General features: G+C 44.2%; 1 protein-coding gene across 1 annotated transcript in view; it reads left to right on the forward strand.

Moving 5' to 3' along the window:
- The window catches only part of DGKB (diacylglycerol kinase beta), a 534,249-nt gene that overhangs the window by 107,278 nt on the left and 410,556 nt on the right, over positions 1 to 16,415 (forward strand). The window contains exons 3-4 of the mRNA XM_045008243.1: positions 2,249 to 2,325; positions 10,077 to 10,097. Coding sequence (XP_044864178.1) covers positions 2,249 to 2,325; positions 10,077 to 10,097 — 98 coding nt within the window. The remainder of the gene's footprint in view (positions 1 to 2,248; positions 2,326 to 10,076; positions 10,098 to 16,415) is intronic.

Genomic DNA, 16,415 nt, shown 5'->3' on the forward strand with positions numbered 1-16,415 from the left:
TTTGTTTAAAGATGACTAAAAATACAGCTGGGATAACAAAAGAAGGAAGAGGTATGGCCATTTCTGATAGAAAGCCTTGACTCAACCTTATAGCACTTCAGAAAGGTGAGGCTTTTATTTGGGGGTAGCTTCTGCCCCAGAAAGGGGGAATTTTTATATTTGTCTATTCTACTTAGCTGTCTTCCCACCAACATCAACTTTGTGTTCCTCGGATTTAGTTTCAGCCATCCACCTTTCGTACACTTGCTGATCTCAGTCAGGCTCTCAGATAGTTGGATGACTTTGCTATCAGCATGGGAAATGATTAGGATATAGTGCAGGTGTGTTCATATGGTTATTCAGTAGGATGGTGAGTAGAATAGATCCTTGAGAGATTCTCCAAGTGTGAGGGGTCCAGTAAAAGAGGAGAAATTGTCCATCAGCAAGCTCCGAATGCGGCCCAAAAGGAAAGATCTCATCCAACTGAGTGCTTCCCCCGTGCAATTCCTCACATGACTAAATCTTTGTAGGATCAGGGCCTTAGAACCTGAAGTGCTTCTGTGCATGGAATATGAGTTTATATAGCACTTAGCACAGTGGGGCCCTAATACTGAGTCAGGCCTCCTCTGGGCATTGCAATCACATTAATGTTTAATAATACAAATTGGGCTAATTTTGCCTTGTACCGGTGTTCTTAACATAGTGTATAATTCACATTATACAGTACTGTTTTCCTTATTACAAAGATTTTTTTTTGTCTGGAAAATGAAGTGAACTTGTTTGGTGCATTTCAGATTGTGGGGCATCCACACACCTTAGTTCATGCAACAAGACAGCAATTAGCAACAGTTTCTCTCGTTATAGTGTCTTATTCGTCTATCCCTCAATACAAAGATTATGTCTGCCAAGGGGGTTCATTGTTGGGCTCTTAGGGGGCTGAGGAGTCTTTTCTAATGGATCGCAATATTGTCATGCTGGAGAGGCTTGTGTGGGCTAAAGACCGTCAGAGCTATATTGTCCGGAGCTTTCATTATAATGGAACTGTGAAAGCATTAGTTCTTACAGTGCTTGAACTGCTCTGAAATTGTTTCCCCTCAGTTTTTAATGTATTACAACTAAGACTTTTTTTTTTATTACATACATTCTTCCTTGGTGCCATATTTCCCTTTTCAGGTCTATTTATTGATTTAAAGATGCATTTTCTTTTTTTTACGTCAGTTTGCAGATGGTAAATTTCTTTTAACTCTCAAAAGCTACCACAGTATTGTATTTTGCTGATTATAACTTAAAAAAATGCACAGAGCTACGTCTGCTATTTGTAACGAAAAGTGCCTACTGAAAGCTATTTAAGACATGACTGAGTTGTTAGTTTCTGTTAGCTGTTTCAAATAATGTGAAATGCTCACATGTAAGTGAATGGCGTGTTTTGAAAGAATCCGAGTCCAGGGATTTGCACAGTGAATAGCTATTGAAATTTTTGTATTAATAGTGAGCAGTCAGAATGTCAGTTGAAAATTATTTACCAGTTGTGAGTCAATACCTACAGAGAATTCCTGCAGGTGGAGTGCTTAAAATCATTCTATTTCAGTTTAACATTTATAACAGGGGGCGGTGGGGAGAAAATAGAAAAGTTAAAGAGCCATACGTCTGCTGCGGTAGTGTTGCTTTGCACCACTCTGCTGGGGTAAAATAACTCTAACGCTTGCAAAACTGGCCACAGTAAGAGAATACTTGAGTGGTATAGAGTTGGTGCAATGGCTTCTACGCCCTTCCCTGTGGCTGGTATAGAGGGCATGGTTGCGGAGAATGGGCATTGCCCTGGTCTTCCCTGCATTCTGGTGTGTCCTGGCTGCTTTCATGACCCTTGTGTCCATTGTGACTTATGCCTGAAAGCATCTAACTTACACTTAGGAGGACTAGCCTGATTCACAGCCGGCACAGGATCAGGAGAGTGCAAAAATGACTTAAAGTCGCTGATGCAAACAGCATTTTCTGAAATGTGTTATTCAACCACTGTCAAAGATTAGGTCACACAGTATACAATTTTTCAGATGTTTTTGTTGTCGTTTTTATTAAATTGGAGGGTACAATATGTTCTCTACTTACTGCGCTGGTAATTCCCATACTCCTAGAGGAGATTACGCATGCACTTTGAAAAGAGACTATATTCTCACCAGCACAAACCCAATCTGAAACAAATAAGACTTTTATTGACTACAGTTCATACCGTATAAATCAATGTCTTGTTATTTTTTCTATTTTATTCTAGACTCCACCAAGAAAATTAAGGATGTTCTGGAAGAATTCCATGGTAATGGTGTGCTAGCAAAATATAATCCTGAAGGGGTAATTCTTCTTTTTTATTCAGTGGTTTAAAAATGTGATTAATATAACAAAATGTTTTTAAAAAATGACATGGCAGAATCAGCATTTATAAATAGATAATTATATACAAATTTGCTGCTTGGAGTGATGCTTTATTCTTTTGAAAGTAAAATATACACTGAAGAACTAAAAAAAAAGATTTATTTAATTAAAAGGATCTATTAATATGATCATTTCATAGAATCATAGAAATGTAGGTCTGGAAGGGACCTCAAGAAGTGATCTAGTTCATCATTAAAAAGCCAGAGAACATTCATGTTTATTCCGATGAGTAATTTATTTGTGTAAACAAAGTTATAGTTGCTCTTTTCTTTAAAAAATAATCACTTACAAAAATCTTTGAGATGAAGTTAAGATGCTGCCACAGAACAATGCCTTCTGCACCATATATATATCCTTCTGAGATGTGGGACTTCAAAACACCAAATTCAAAATCAGGCAATGCTTATTTGTGGTGCTGCTTCACATGCAACCTTAATCCTAGCCACATAAGGACGCAAACACCTTGTTGTATCATTATTTTGGGAGTGAAGAATATTTGCCTGAATTGCAAATTGTCTGAGAGTAATAATAGGAAATTCTCCAATGCATTGTTAGGTTCTGTAATTGCGGTAGTGCAGCTAGACCAATAAGGAGAGGTAGCTCAGTGTGTCCAGAGTGATGGCTGTCAACCAGCAGCAATCATTTCCTGTATCAGTGCTGCTACACAAGCTACATACAGGGCCTTGAATATGAATTCTGATTTGGAGTTATGGCAGAAACAGATATAATGCCCATTATTGTTAAGGAGGAGTAGGGGCACTCTGATGTTACCAGTTCTTATTGCAATCAGCGTAGGATAATTAAGGTGGTGTTTACTCAAGTTTAACCACAAGTTACTTGGCTTCATGCAGGAATTATTGGGTGAAAATCTATGGGCTGTGCTGTGCAGGAAATTGGACTAGATGATCACATTGGTCCATTCAGGCCTTAAAATGCAGGCCTTAAGAAGTAGGACCTTGACTGGTTTTCATAAACTTTTTTTAAATATTAACTTTTTTTAGTGATATGTAGGGAATCCTTAGCTGAACAGGGAGCTGCAAAATTCATGCTGCTTTTGGTGTTGTCCTCAATTCTTGTAGGAAGTTCACATGTATGGATATGGGTTCTTAATGAGTATTTAAAATAAATATATATTTAAGAAAAAGCATTTCTGTTTATCTTTAAGAGTATTTTTCTATTTAAACCTATGGAATAAAGCCAGATAATGCTCTTTAGCACATCCATATAATGTATATTAAAATAGCTAATTAGCTCAATATTATTTTCCTCCTTGGCACATTTTTCTGAGACTTATATGGAATTCATAATATGAGAGCACTTGTACTAAGTAAACTTTGTGTTGTTAATCAATTCCCATATATTATTTTGTATTGTATATATTAAACATTGGCAAGTAAACCAGCTAAAGCCCTTTGAACTTTGAGATCTTGTGTGATACTTTAAATTGTGGTGGTAAAATACAATAAGAAGTAATTTTACCTGACCTCTGGATCTGTGGAGCAGTGGTTCTCAACCTATTTATCATTATGGGCCACATGCACACAATATATATATACTACCTGTATGGCCATGAGGATGTCACATGGGTCGCAACTGTGTGCTGATTGGGCCACAAGTGGCCAGCGGGTTGAGAACCACTGATGTAGAGCAATGAGTTGTCCGTGACTGATTATCTTGAATCTGCATTATTTTTATGCCTGGAGCTATGCTATGAAACTTTGTAGTGTGCTATATTTATGGAGATAAAAGTGCCTAAACAATCTCATGTTCCAGACTTTTCCTTGTCCTGTGGGTTTAACACTGTATTCCACTCTAGTGCTGTTCTAGTGCAATTCTTCACTATATGCCACTCTAATAATCAGATTGCTCCAGTACAATTATGATCTTTTTGACGTTCAAAACTAAGTTTTGAAATCATGGGGTCTTGTTTCTTCATTGTCTTTCACCTTGTAGAGTCACATAAACCTGTGCAGAGTGGTCAGATTGGGAAGTTAGTGCAGCAATGGAGATAATGAACTTGGCCATCCGAGGGTTATCCAATGTAGGTGGGGGGACCCTGCAGTGTCATGGACCTGATTGTAGCAGCTCCTACATCACTCCCTCTTCCTGCTTTTGGTGTATGGAATGTGATTGAGGCTTCTGTAAAGACCATTGATTCCCAGCTCTCATTTCAATCTCACCGTAGTCATTGTCAGCCAGCATAGTTTGGAGCAGCCTTTTAGACTCATTAGGGGATGAGCCCCTAAAACTCATCTCAGTTATTCAGGATTTATCTCAGCTAGTGCATGGCACCCACTGGCCTTTTAGAAGAGCTATATTGAAGAAATAGTCAAGGTTAAGTTAAGAAAGTAGATGGAGCCAAAGACAAGGAAATGTTTATGTATAGCAAGACCAGGGTTCTGTTGTAACAAGACTGTTTCAAGGCAGGCTGATTCAGGAATTGTGTGGCTCAAGGGGATGTGCTGTGGCCATTGAACCTAAGCTGCACCTATGAACTGTGAGTCTGAGGTCCTGCCTTTGTTAGAAATGTGAGAGCAATAGGTAAGTGTGTTGCTACTATCCACCTGTGTCAAGGGGATTTTATACTTTTGGGGACATTTACCTTAGTAAAGCTACTTTACAAGGGTATCTATTCCCTGGTGGGGCCCCTCTCTGCCCCCTATGTGAGCTGGGGTCTGGAGAGCCTAGTCCCTCTGTGTGGGAAGCTGAGAACAGGCATTCTTGGAACTTGCACCCAGTGCTAAGACTAAGGTGAGGGGCTGCGAATGGGCATGTTTGGTGCATAGCACGGGCTCACCAGTGCAGTCACTGGGGAGAGGAATAAGAACACCCACTGAGATTAATAGAGCAGTTCACGTGTCTCAGAGCTATTGTTTAAAGCTGTATTGATCTCCCTGGGGTGTTCTCATTTAGCTGAGAACATGTCATTAACATGAAATGGCCACTTCATCTCTCTGAGGTTATGTTTACTCTGCAATAAAAAACTGGTGGCTGGCCCAGATCAGCTGACTCAGCTGAGGCTGGGTATAAAATTGTAATGTACTGAGACCCTCCCCTGCTGTCAGGGTCCTAGAGCCCAGGCTCCAGCTCAAGCCCGAACATCTACCCTGCAATTTTATAGCCACAGGAACCTGAGTCAGCTGACCTGGGCCAGCTGCGGATGTTTTATTGCAATGTATACACACCGTAAGCCTTCTATGCTGCAGATGAATGTGTAGAGTCTCTTCCCATATGCTTGTCCCAGATTTCTGGGGTAGTGACTCTGCAACTCCCTTCTCCTGATCCTTTCTGTCTTCAGCTGGTACATGCACTCCTCACAGATTCACCACTTTCCCACCTCCCTGTGGCCACTCCTGGTAGCATGAAGTGGCAAGATGGAGTTGGGGTGTGTGTGTGTGTGTAGGGGGTACTCAAAGCAGCTGGTGTGTGTGGCGGGAGATGAGGGGGTTTGGCATAGTAGGTGTGCATGGGGGTGGCTTGGAATAACGGGCATGTTGGAGGGACTGGGGCAGTAGTAGTAGAGTAGTGATATCTCAGCAGTTAGTAGGACTATATGAGTCAGAGTAGGTGAGGGGTGGTGTGGAAACTGCAGAAGAGGGTGAGGTGGAAAGAAGGGGTCAGAGCAGTGCAGTGGAGGATGTTGTGGGGTCTTCAGCTCTGTCTCTCTCATCCCCCACATCCATCAATCAAACAATGATAGGTACTAATATGGCCCTATTACTATAGCATCTGAGCGTCTCACAATCTTTAATGTGTTTACCCTTACAAGACCCAGATGAGGTAGGGAGGTGCTGTCATCCCCACTTTTACAGATAGGAAACTGAGATACAGAGTGTCTAATTGACTTGACTGAGGTCACACAGGGAGTCTGTCGCAGAGCAAAGAATTAAACCTGGGTCTCCTAAGTCCCATGTCCTTATCCTGGACCATCCTTCCTCTCACATCACCCACAATGTCTGTTCACCCTCCAAAAAATATCCTCACTCACTCCCTGCTTGTTCCCACATTCTCTGCTCTGCCTCTGGGTCTCATGTTGATGCCTGCCTTTTCTTGGGGAGGACAGTTCAGAAGAAAAAACCAGGCTGTACTAGACAGGCAGAGAGATCTGAGATATAATGATGCAGAGGCAGTGATGGGACCAACATGCAGCCAGTGCATTCTCTGGCCAGGGTAATTGTTGCTAAAGAGTCAGTGGCAGGGGAGAAAGAGAGCTGGTCAGTGTTACGTGGGGGTTTTGATAAATTACTTATTGAAAAGCCATGGAAATTAAATCCCCCAAATCTTTGTTAATACAGAGTTAAGGTTGCCCAGTGCTGTCCTGTGTCCTTCCAGAATGCTGAAGTCAGTTAAATTTAAATCTCTGAAAAGTAGGAAATAAAAAAAGGAAAGGTAATCACTGGTGCTGGAACTGGGGCAGTCAGGGGGCTCCCTCCACTTTTAAAAGTGGGAGGGCCATGCGTTCTGCTTTCTAACAAAAGAAACATATGTGCTTTCTGCAGGATATTTAAGTACAACTCCTCCGGCGCTTTGGCATTGGCCCCTACAGTTCTATAAAAGTTCCAGTGCCTGAAGGGCCATTGCTGCCCCCCCTTCCCTCCAATCCTCTTTAAAACCTGGCTGGGAGGGAGCGCATCATGACATGATCCAGTTGACCAGCATCCGGGTCCCGATTAGAGTTGCCAGGCATCGTGTTTTCAACTGCAACGCCCAGTTGAAAAGAGACCCTGGTGGCTCCGGTCAGCACTGCTGACGGGGCCGTTCAAATTCCGGTCGGCAGTGAAGTGGGGCTAAGGCAGGCTCCTTGCTTGCCTTGGCTCTGCGCAGCTCCCAGAAGCGGTGGCCTGTCTGGCTCCTATGTGCAGAGGCCAGGGGACTCTGTGTGCTGCCCCCACCCCAAGCACCAGCTCTGCAGCTTCCATTGACAGGGAGCCATGGCCAATGGGAGCTGTGGGGGTGGTACTTGGAGTGGGGGTGGTGCCTGCAGGCGCAGGTGGCGCCTGTGCGCAGAGCACCTTGACTGCACCTCCGCCTAGGAGCCGGACATGCTGGCCGCTTCCAGGAGCTGCACAGAGTCAGGGTAGGCAGGGAGTCTGCCTTAGCCCTGCTGCACCACTGACTGGGAGCCGCCTGAGGTAAATGCTGCCCGGCTGGACCCCACACGCCAAACCCCCTCCTGCACCTCAATGCCCTGCCCCAGGTCGGAAACTCCTCCCACACACTAACTCTCTCCCAGAGCCTGCACCGTAACCCCCAGCCCTGAGCCCTCTCCTGCACCCCAAGCCTCTCATCCATGGCCCCAGCCAGAGTCTGCAACCCAACACCCTGCCCCAACCTTGAGCCCCCTCCTGCACCTCAAACACCTCATCCCTGGCCCCACCCCAGAGTCCACACCCCGAACTAAAGCCCTCACCCCTTCCCGCATCCCAATCCCCTATCCCAGCCCTGAGCGCCCTCCTGAACTCCAAACCCCTCCGCCCCAACCTGGAGCTCCCTCCTGCATCCCAAACCCCTCATCCCTGGCCCCACCCCAGAGCCCACACCCCCAGCCGGAGCCCTCATCCCCTCCCATACTCCTGCTCCAGCCCTGAACTCCATCCTACATCCTGAACCCCTCATTTCTGGCCCCACCCTGGAGCCTGCACCTCCTGCTGGAGCTGTCACCCCCTCCTGCAGACCAACTGTCTGCCACAGCCGGGTGAAAGTGAGTGAGGGTGGGAGAGAGCGAGTGATGGAGGGAGGGGGGATGGAGTGAGTGAGGGTGGGGCCTCAGAGAAGGGGCTGGGCGGGGCAAGGGTGTTTGGTTTTGTGCAATTAGAAAGTTGGCAACCCTAATCCTGGTCTGCAATGAGCCACATGCTGGCAGTTGGGACCTCATCTGTTGGCTAATAAAACTGCAACAGAGGCTCCTCTTGGTGTTGGGGACCTGCTGGGTCTGGGAAGCAGGAAGGGCCCATCCCTCGAGGGTTTCAGGCTGGTCATCAGGGAGAGTAAGGTAAGGAGTGTGTCTGTCTGTGTGTGTGGGTGGGGGGGGGGAAGCAGGGACTCTGGGAAGATGAGGCTGGTGGGAGGGAGCAGGGGCTCCAGTAGGGTGAACCTGATGGGAAGGGCAGGTGCTCTGGTACGGGGTGCTGGCGGGAGGGGGTAGGGGCTCCAGGAGGGTGAAGCTGATGGGAGGGGCTGGGGCTCTGGGAGGGTCAGGCCATTGGGGGATGGGGGGCTTGGTCCCTCACTCTTTCAGGCCTTCCAGCACCCATGAAGGTAATGTAAACAAACTTCTGAAAACTAGGAAATACAAAGCTAAGGTACGTACAAATGTGTCCTTACCTCCCTTTGAGCACTGGCCCAGCATGGCCATAAAACACATACAAAACCTCTGCCCCTGTAGTTAGTGCAGCACACTTGGGGAATAGGGCACATGATCGCTGTAAAACAGATCTAACAACTTCTCTTTGGTGAGGCAAACTTATGTTTAGGTGAGGTGCATTGAACAGGAGCTACCTACACTTGCTGTGTACTCAAATACTGAGCCTACACCAGAGGAACACCCCCGATATTAGAAAAATCCCTTTGTATAACCCTTTTGCCCTTATCCCCAGGATTCTGTCTAGCACTGTATTTTTACTTACCCGTCATTAAACCCACAGACTACTCTCCTATCCTGCCTCACTGACAGTCATTTTCATGGCAAGAAACCCCTTACTCACTGCTACTGACACAACCAACAGAACTCAGCGCTGCAGTAAGGCATATTTGGATCTCTGATTGGTACATAAGCATGTCTTTCCTTTATCATAAACAAATAGGAAGGGGTGCTCCAGCTCTCCTCCTATCACAATTACAGTTCTTCCAAGCTTCTCCAGCTAATCACTCCACTATTCAATATAGCAACACTTAACACAATACTCAAGTGTATGCAGATATTTTTCATTGGAAATTACCAGCTGCAGGGGGGCAGAGTTAAGGTTTCAATAGCATGTACCTTAATTCTATATTTTCTGGTTTTTAAAGATTTGAGATTAGCTGAACTCAACATTCTGGAAGAGCGTGAGGCACCAGTAATCTTAATTCGGTGTTAACTAGGTTTTGGGGCATTTGATATAATTCATATCCAGAACATATCTTTTATAGATAAGTGGAGAGTGGTAAGTTTTACTCTGAAGTAGTTTTGAGCATTTGTGAATAAATGGAAAAAGTGAATACAGTCCCTTCTTCCAAAGCACTGTTTTGATTTACTTATTGTACAAATGATAGGAAATGCAGCATTTCATCACCAGAGTCTATCCTTCTCTGCGCTTGCAGTTAAACTGCTCAGAACTGGTTCAGCAACATTTGTTGCTGACATCCATTGTTGACAACAGGTAACTTACACAGAGTACACTGAGCTGATGATGAAAGTTTCAAGACATTATTTTCGTTGTTTTTTTCCTTGGATATCTATCATTGCATGGTTTAAAATCAAATGCTTGCACTGTCTAACTAATCAAGACTAGACACATTTTTAACAACTATGCTAACATAAAATAATGGAATGTGTTTGTTCTCTTTCAAACCTGTTTATCTACAAAACTAAATTTTTAACTAAAATAGTCCTATTATAAAAACAGAGTCTGAGTGTTACTATATATACTGCATTAATATGTGTGTTCTCTCTTTCTTTGCATGCACTACAGAAACGAGACATTCTTAATCAAGTAAGTAATCTTTCTTTATTAGATTTTTTATTATTACTAATATAAACAGTGATTGTTTATTTGCATGGTTCCACTGAAACATTCATATATTGGTAAATATTTCATGTGGCCACTCTCTCAGGTAATGTATTAGAATTTGAAGCTGAGAACAAGGTGTATTCTTACTAAGGCTACGTCTATACTACCCACCCGGGTCGGCGGGTAGCGTTCGACTTCTCGGAGTTTGATATATCCCCCCCAGTGTAGACCAGGCCTAAGACAGCATGCTGTTTTTCATTAGGCGAATTTAACTTGTGTCAGCGTGACTGTCCAAAATTTTGCTAATCGTGTAATTAAGAGCAACCTGGAAAATTGAGGTAGGGTAATCAGGGTAATCAGCCACAAGATAATGTGTAGTTTCTAGTAAGCTCTTGGAAATGTTATTTTTTGAGAATCATTAATATGGTCACATAATCTTTTAATGATCATACTGTGTCATTGACATGTACACTGGTGTGAAAAAAAAGCCAAATTAGCCCATGAACTATCCAAGTTTCAGAATTTGAGTAGAATATAAACTTTAGTGTAATTAGCTCTATAATAACATTACCCTGTTGTGCTCAGAGCCTAAAACAACAAAATATATCCACACTACAGTAGATAGCTAACTAGATGAATCCAGAGGTTGACAGCTGCTTGTGTCTTCCCTCTGTACATCTGTGTGAGGACCAGAGACAATGTGATTCTAAGGTTTCTAAATCCTGCCTAGTTCACAATTGAAAATGAGTTTTGTAATCTCCCCTAATATCCAAAGAGCATTTATTTTCCACATAGCAAAACCATATCCAGTGCAACACAGTTAGTAGCCACTGCTCCAGAGAGGCTCAGTGCTTGGTATAGGAACGTTAAAAATCAGGATTTATATTCAGGAACAAAGTGTCTGTGAGGAAGATTGAGTAGTGCAGTCAAACACTGTTCCTGACCTCTAAAACTCCACTGCAGCTCTTCCTTAGCTTTCATTTATACCAAGTTCATCCATGTCCCAGACCCCAAAACAGTAAACAAAAGATATTTATCTGGGATATGAAACCATGAGAAGAGCGAGTGAATGCGCCATGTAATTGGTTTATTATACAATAACAGCTCAAGCAGCAATATGTTTGAAGAGCCTATGCTAACAGTGGCAGGAAGGGATTCCAGAACATTATGTTCCTCAGCTTTCCAACTATAGAGAACTGGTCAGCCAGCAAATATTACATACTAACTCAGGGTGGGCAAACTTTTTGGCCTGAGGGCCACATCTTGGCATTGAAATTGTATGGGGGGGCCATGATTGCTCACGAAATTGAGGGTTGGGGTGTGGGAGGGGGTGAGTGCTCTGACTGGGAGTGCGGGGTCTGGGGTAGGGCCAGAAGTGAGGAGTTCGGGGTGCGGGAAGGGGCTCCAGGTGGGGGTTGGGACGTGAGTGGGGGGGAGGGGGTTCTGGCTGGGTCTGTGGGCTCTGGAGTGGGGATGAGGGGTTGGGGGTGCAGGAGGGTGCTCTGGGCTGGGATCGAGGGGTTCAAAGGGCAGGAGAGGGATCAGGGCTGGGGCAAGGGGTTGGGGTGCGGGAGGGGGTCAGGGGTGCAGGCTCCGGGTAGTGCTTACCTCAAGCAGCTCCCGGAAGCAGTGTCATGACTCCCTTCCATCTCTTATGTGGAGCCGTGGCCAGGTGGCTCTGTGCGCTGCCCTGTCTGCAGACACCACCCCTGCGGCTCCCATTGGCCGTGGTTCCTGGCCAGTGGGAGCTGTGGGGGTGGTGCATGGGTTGCGATCAGTGTGCGGAGCCCATTGGCTGCCCCTATGTGTAGGAGCCGGAGAGCAGACATGCCGCTGCTTCCGGGAGCTGCGTGGAGCCAGGCAATCCCACAGTCCCGCTCCCCGGCTGGAGCACGGGTGCAGGGCAAGCCCCGAATCCCGCTCCCTGGCGGGAGCTTGATGCCCAGATTAAAATGTCTGAAGGTCTGGATGCGGCCCCCAGGCCATAGTTTGTGCACCCTTGTAGTAACTAGTTAGTATCTGTCACATTCTGGGGTGCAGTCTAGACCAGTGAGAGATTGTCACTGCCTGCCTCTCTAACCCAGGGTGCCTTACAATGCTTTGCTGTTGTAGCTCCCACTCTCCGTTGGGCTACTCTCAGTTTACCAGAATGCAGGTCACGCTAAGTGTCTGTGTGTAGTAGAAACCCTGGTCTGGCAGCTCTGGCTTCCACCAGCCTGGGTTACAAACTGACTTGTGACTGACATATGACTTATTTTTAAATGATTTTATGTGCGCACAAGATTTTATAAGTGAGAAGCTGAAATGGTTGAAATGCTAAGCCTCTCCAAAATCAGGATCATAATGGAAACAATATATGAATATAGTAGCAATTGTGGATGGTGATATTGATGTTAAGAGGAAGGATAAACATTATCCCTTTTTATGTTACAGTATTTCAAAGTACTGTTTAATGATTCACTTTAAAATAAAAGTGAGATAAACACTTCATTGGAAGCAAGATTCATTCAGATAGCTATTGATTTTTTTTGTATGGCTATTGATGAATTTTTAAAGGTGAAGCATTTCTGAGCTCACAAGTATAATGAGAAGAAGCACAGTCTTTATGTTTTGGACTTGATTATGGGTTACAGCAAGTCAGTTTATATCAGTCTTCTCTGATGGATAATGTGGGACAGTTGTTAAATTGATATGCTGAAACATCAATTGAAAAGCAGTTTTTCTGTGAAATTGCTTGCTGCAAGAAACCATGAGAAACAAGGTGTTCTTCAGGGCAGATATTGTCCTCTTTTTTTGTGTATCCAAGAATATTCATATAAAATATATTTTGTTACAAGCTGTAACTTTTTAATTATTATAAGAAAATTCTATAGTGATATCTAATATTCCGTCACTCCAGTTCCAAGATGGTGTAATGTAAAACACATCAGAGGTTTGTGATCATGTTCATCACAACACACTTTTGCGAGTCCTAGTGTTTATATTGTATAATTAACAAAATGATAGAGAGAGAAGATTGGTGAGGTAATGTCTTCTATTTAGACCAATTTCTGTTGGTGAGACAAGCTTTCTGGCTTACACAGAACTCTTCAAGTCCTGGGGCCAAGATGGTTACAACAACACAACTACAACACTGCATATAACAAAATAATGACATTCACAGTATAAAAATCTCTTTAGAGGAAGGAGAGAGCAGTGGCTCCAAAGCTAATTACTTTGTTTATTAGACCCAGTGGTATGCAGCACAGTGCTCCTGATAAGACAGCCTAGTGTGAAAGAACCTTCTAAGTAGCACATAAAAAAGTAGAAATAACATTTGATTCCATACTGTATAGCTCTTCATACTATATAGCTAGAAATTATTTTACTAATACAGTAGAACCTTAGGGCTTGTCTACACTTACATTTTATAGCGCTCTAACTTGCTGGCTCAGGGGGGTGAAAAATCACCCCCCTGAGCACAGCAAGTCTGAGCGCTTTAAAGCGCTAGTGTAAACAGGCTCCGAGCTCTGGGAGCTAATCCCCTCATGGTGGTGGATTACCAGGAGCACTGGGAGAGCTCTCTCCCAGTGCTCGTGCCTGACCACACTCACACTTCAAAGCGCAGCCGCGGGAGCATTCCCGCGGCAACTCTTTGAAGTTTCCAGTGTAGCCATGCCCTTAGAGTTACAAACACCTTGGGAATAGATGTTGTTTGTAACTGAAATGTTTGTAATGCTGAACAAAATGTTATGGTTGTTTTTTCAAAAGTTTACAACTGAACATTGACTTAATACAGCTTTTAAACTTTACTAGGCAGAAGTAAAACGCTGCTTCCCCTTAATTTTTTAGTAGTTTATGTTTAACACAGTACTGTATGTGTGTGTGTTATCTCTGCTGCTGCTTGATTGCATACTTCCGGTTCCAAATGAGGTGTGTGGTTGACTGGTCAGTTTGTAACTCTGAGGTTCTACTGTAACAAAATTCTTTATAGGCCAAAGCACACCTGTCCTGAATAGATACACTTGAGATTTCTCTTGTCCTTCCCCCTCCTTCCCCAGATACCAGTACAGGAGGAAGTCATAAGGGAGTACAGGGAGGAAAAAGAAGGATACTGTCCTAGCAGGACAAGCAAGCTTTCGCAGGACAAGCACCTGCATGATGTTTGCATGTGGTGTCTGTTGGATTAAATCTATTTACATTTGAGCATACAGAAAAGAATGTATCAAACTTCCAAAGGCTGGAGTGTCATGACACTATCTTCAATTACCCATACATTTGCTTCAGACAGACAGATTTTTGTACTGATCAAATCTTTACCATCTCAGGGGTGATACAGCTGAAGAGTGGCCAGCTACAATAATACTAATTATTAAATAAAATAAATGACAATTAACTTTTAAACAATACAGAATAATTTGTGGCAGAATGCACTAGAAAGACACTTTATGGTCACTGTGGCATAAAGGGGTATTGTTATTGTTATAATAATACTCCTGTATTATTGTTTTAAAATACTTAACTGATGACTGCAGCAGTTTCATTGGAGTTATTGATGTTTGCAAAATGCCACTGCTTTCACTCCAAGATACAGGATAACCCAAATTTAGGTGGATAGATTTAACAACACAGTTTAGATATTAGAATCCGAATACTCGGGTACATCACACATGAAAAGTTGTATGGAGATTTGATTGTGGAAAGCAAAATATATCAATGAGTGAAGATTGTCCCTCAGTAATTGAGAATTAGGTTGGTTGTCCATTTAGAAAATACAATCCAGGAGGAAAGTATTTGTTACTTTTCTGATTGCACTTCTCATTGGCACTCCAGCTCATCCCTCCTGGTATTGCTGATGTCCAGTGATGTGTGTAGTACATGTTGTACACTGTTGGACATTTTGTCATACATGCTGTGTGTGACACAAAAGTTAGGGGGTTAAGCAAGAATGGTACTGTGATAATTATGGTAATTTTGACAATTTGATAATTATGACAAAAATGATACCATGAGAGATACTGGGCAAACCTTATTTAATTCAGTCAAACCTTACTGAATTGAATTTAAATATTTTAGGAGTTGATTGTATTAAAAATGTAAATGTTTGTGTTATTGTGGAATTCTATGAGAGATGATGGGTCAGGTAATACCTTTTATTAGACTAACTTCTGTTCATGAGAGAGACAAGATTTTGAGCTTACACAGAGCTCTTCTTTGGGGCAATGTACACAGAGGGTATGTCTACACAGCAACAAGACGCTCGCAGCTGGCCCAGGCCAGGTGACTCCAGCTTGTGGGGTTTGGGCTTCGGGGTTATTTCATTCCTGTGTAGGGTTTATTTTATTTATTACAGGAGTTGGCAACCTCTGGCACGTGGCTTGCTAGGGTAAGTACCCTGGCGGCGAGCACATCCCTCTCCCACACCGCTTTCCCGCCGCCCCCATTGGCCTGGTAGGGTGAACCACGGCCAGTGGGAGCCACGGGCTGACAAACCTGCCGATGCAGCAGGTAAACAAACTGTCCCAGCCCACCAGGGTGTTTACCCAGGCGAGCCACGTGCCAGAGGTTGCCGACCCCTGATTTATTATTTCCGGGCTTGGGCTGCAGCCTGAGCTCTGAGACTCTCCCACCTCACAGCAGGGCCGGAGCTTCCATTAGGTGACTCTAGGCGGTCGCCTAGGGCTCCAGGATTCGGGGGGCGGCATTTTGTGCGCTCCCCATGGGGTGCACGGGAGCTTCCGGTTCTGCTCCTGTCACGCCGCCGAAGAAGGACCTTCTGCCGACGTGCCACGGAAAACAGCGGCAGTCAATTGAGCAGCTCAATGACTGCTGCTGTCGCCTGCGGCATTTCAGCGGAGGGTCCTTCTTTGGCGGCGCGATGGGAGTGGAACCGGAAGCTCCCGCATGCCCCATGGAGAGCGCATAAAATGGTACCCCCCGAATTCTGCCTAGGGCGCCAGAAACCCTGGCGCCGCTCCTGCCTCACAGGGTTCTAGCGTCCAGGTTCCAGGCTAAGCCCAAAAGTCAGTGCAGTGAAACAGCCCCTCAGCCTGAGTCCCACGAGCCCAAGTCAGCTGGTGTCTCTATTCAGTTCATGATTTTTTAGTGTCTAGCAAAGTTATGAATTTAAGCTCTTGGGCTCGTTTTTGAAAGTGTTCCGCAGGTTTCCTTTGAATATAAGGATTGATGGTCAATTACAGAGTGGTCGCTTTGTGGAAAGTGTTCACCGACAGGTGATGTGGTGTGTTTTTGTCCTTTATCATTTTCCTGTGTGAAATTTGAGAGTGTAGTGATTGTCTGGTTTCACCCACGTACACCTCT

The sequence above is a fragment of the Mauremys mutica genome, chromosome 2 (assembly GCF_020497125.1).
Source record: "Mauremys mutica isolate MM-2020 ecotype Southern chromosome 2, ASM2049712v1, whole genome shotgun sequence".
Taxonomy (NCBI): domain Eukaryota; kingdom Metazoa; phylum Chordata; order Testudines; family Geoemydidae; genus Mauremys; species Mauremys mutica.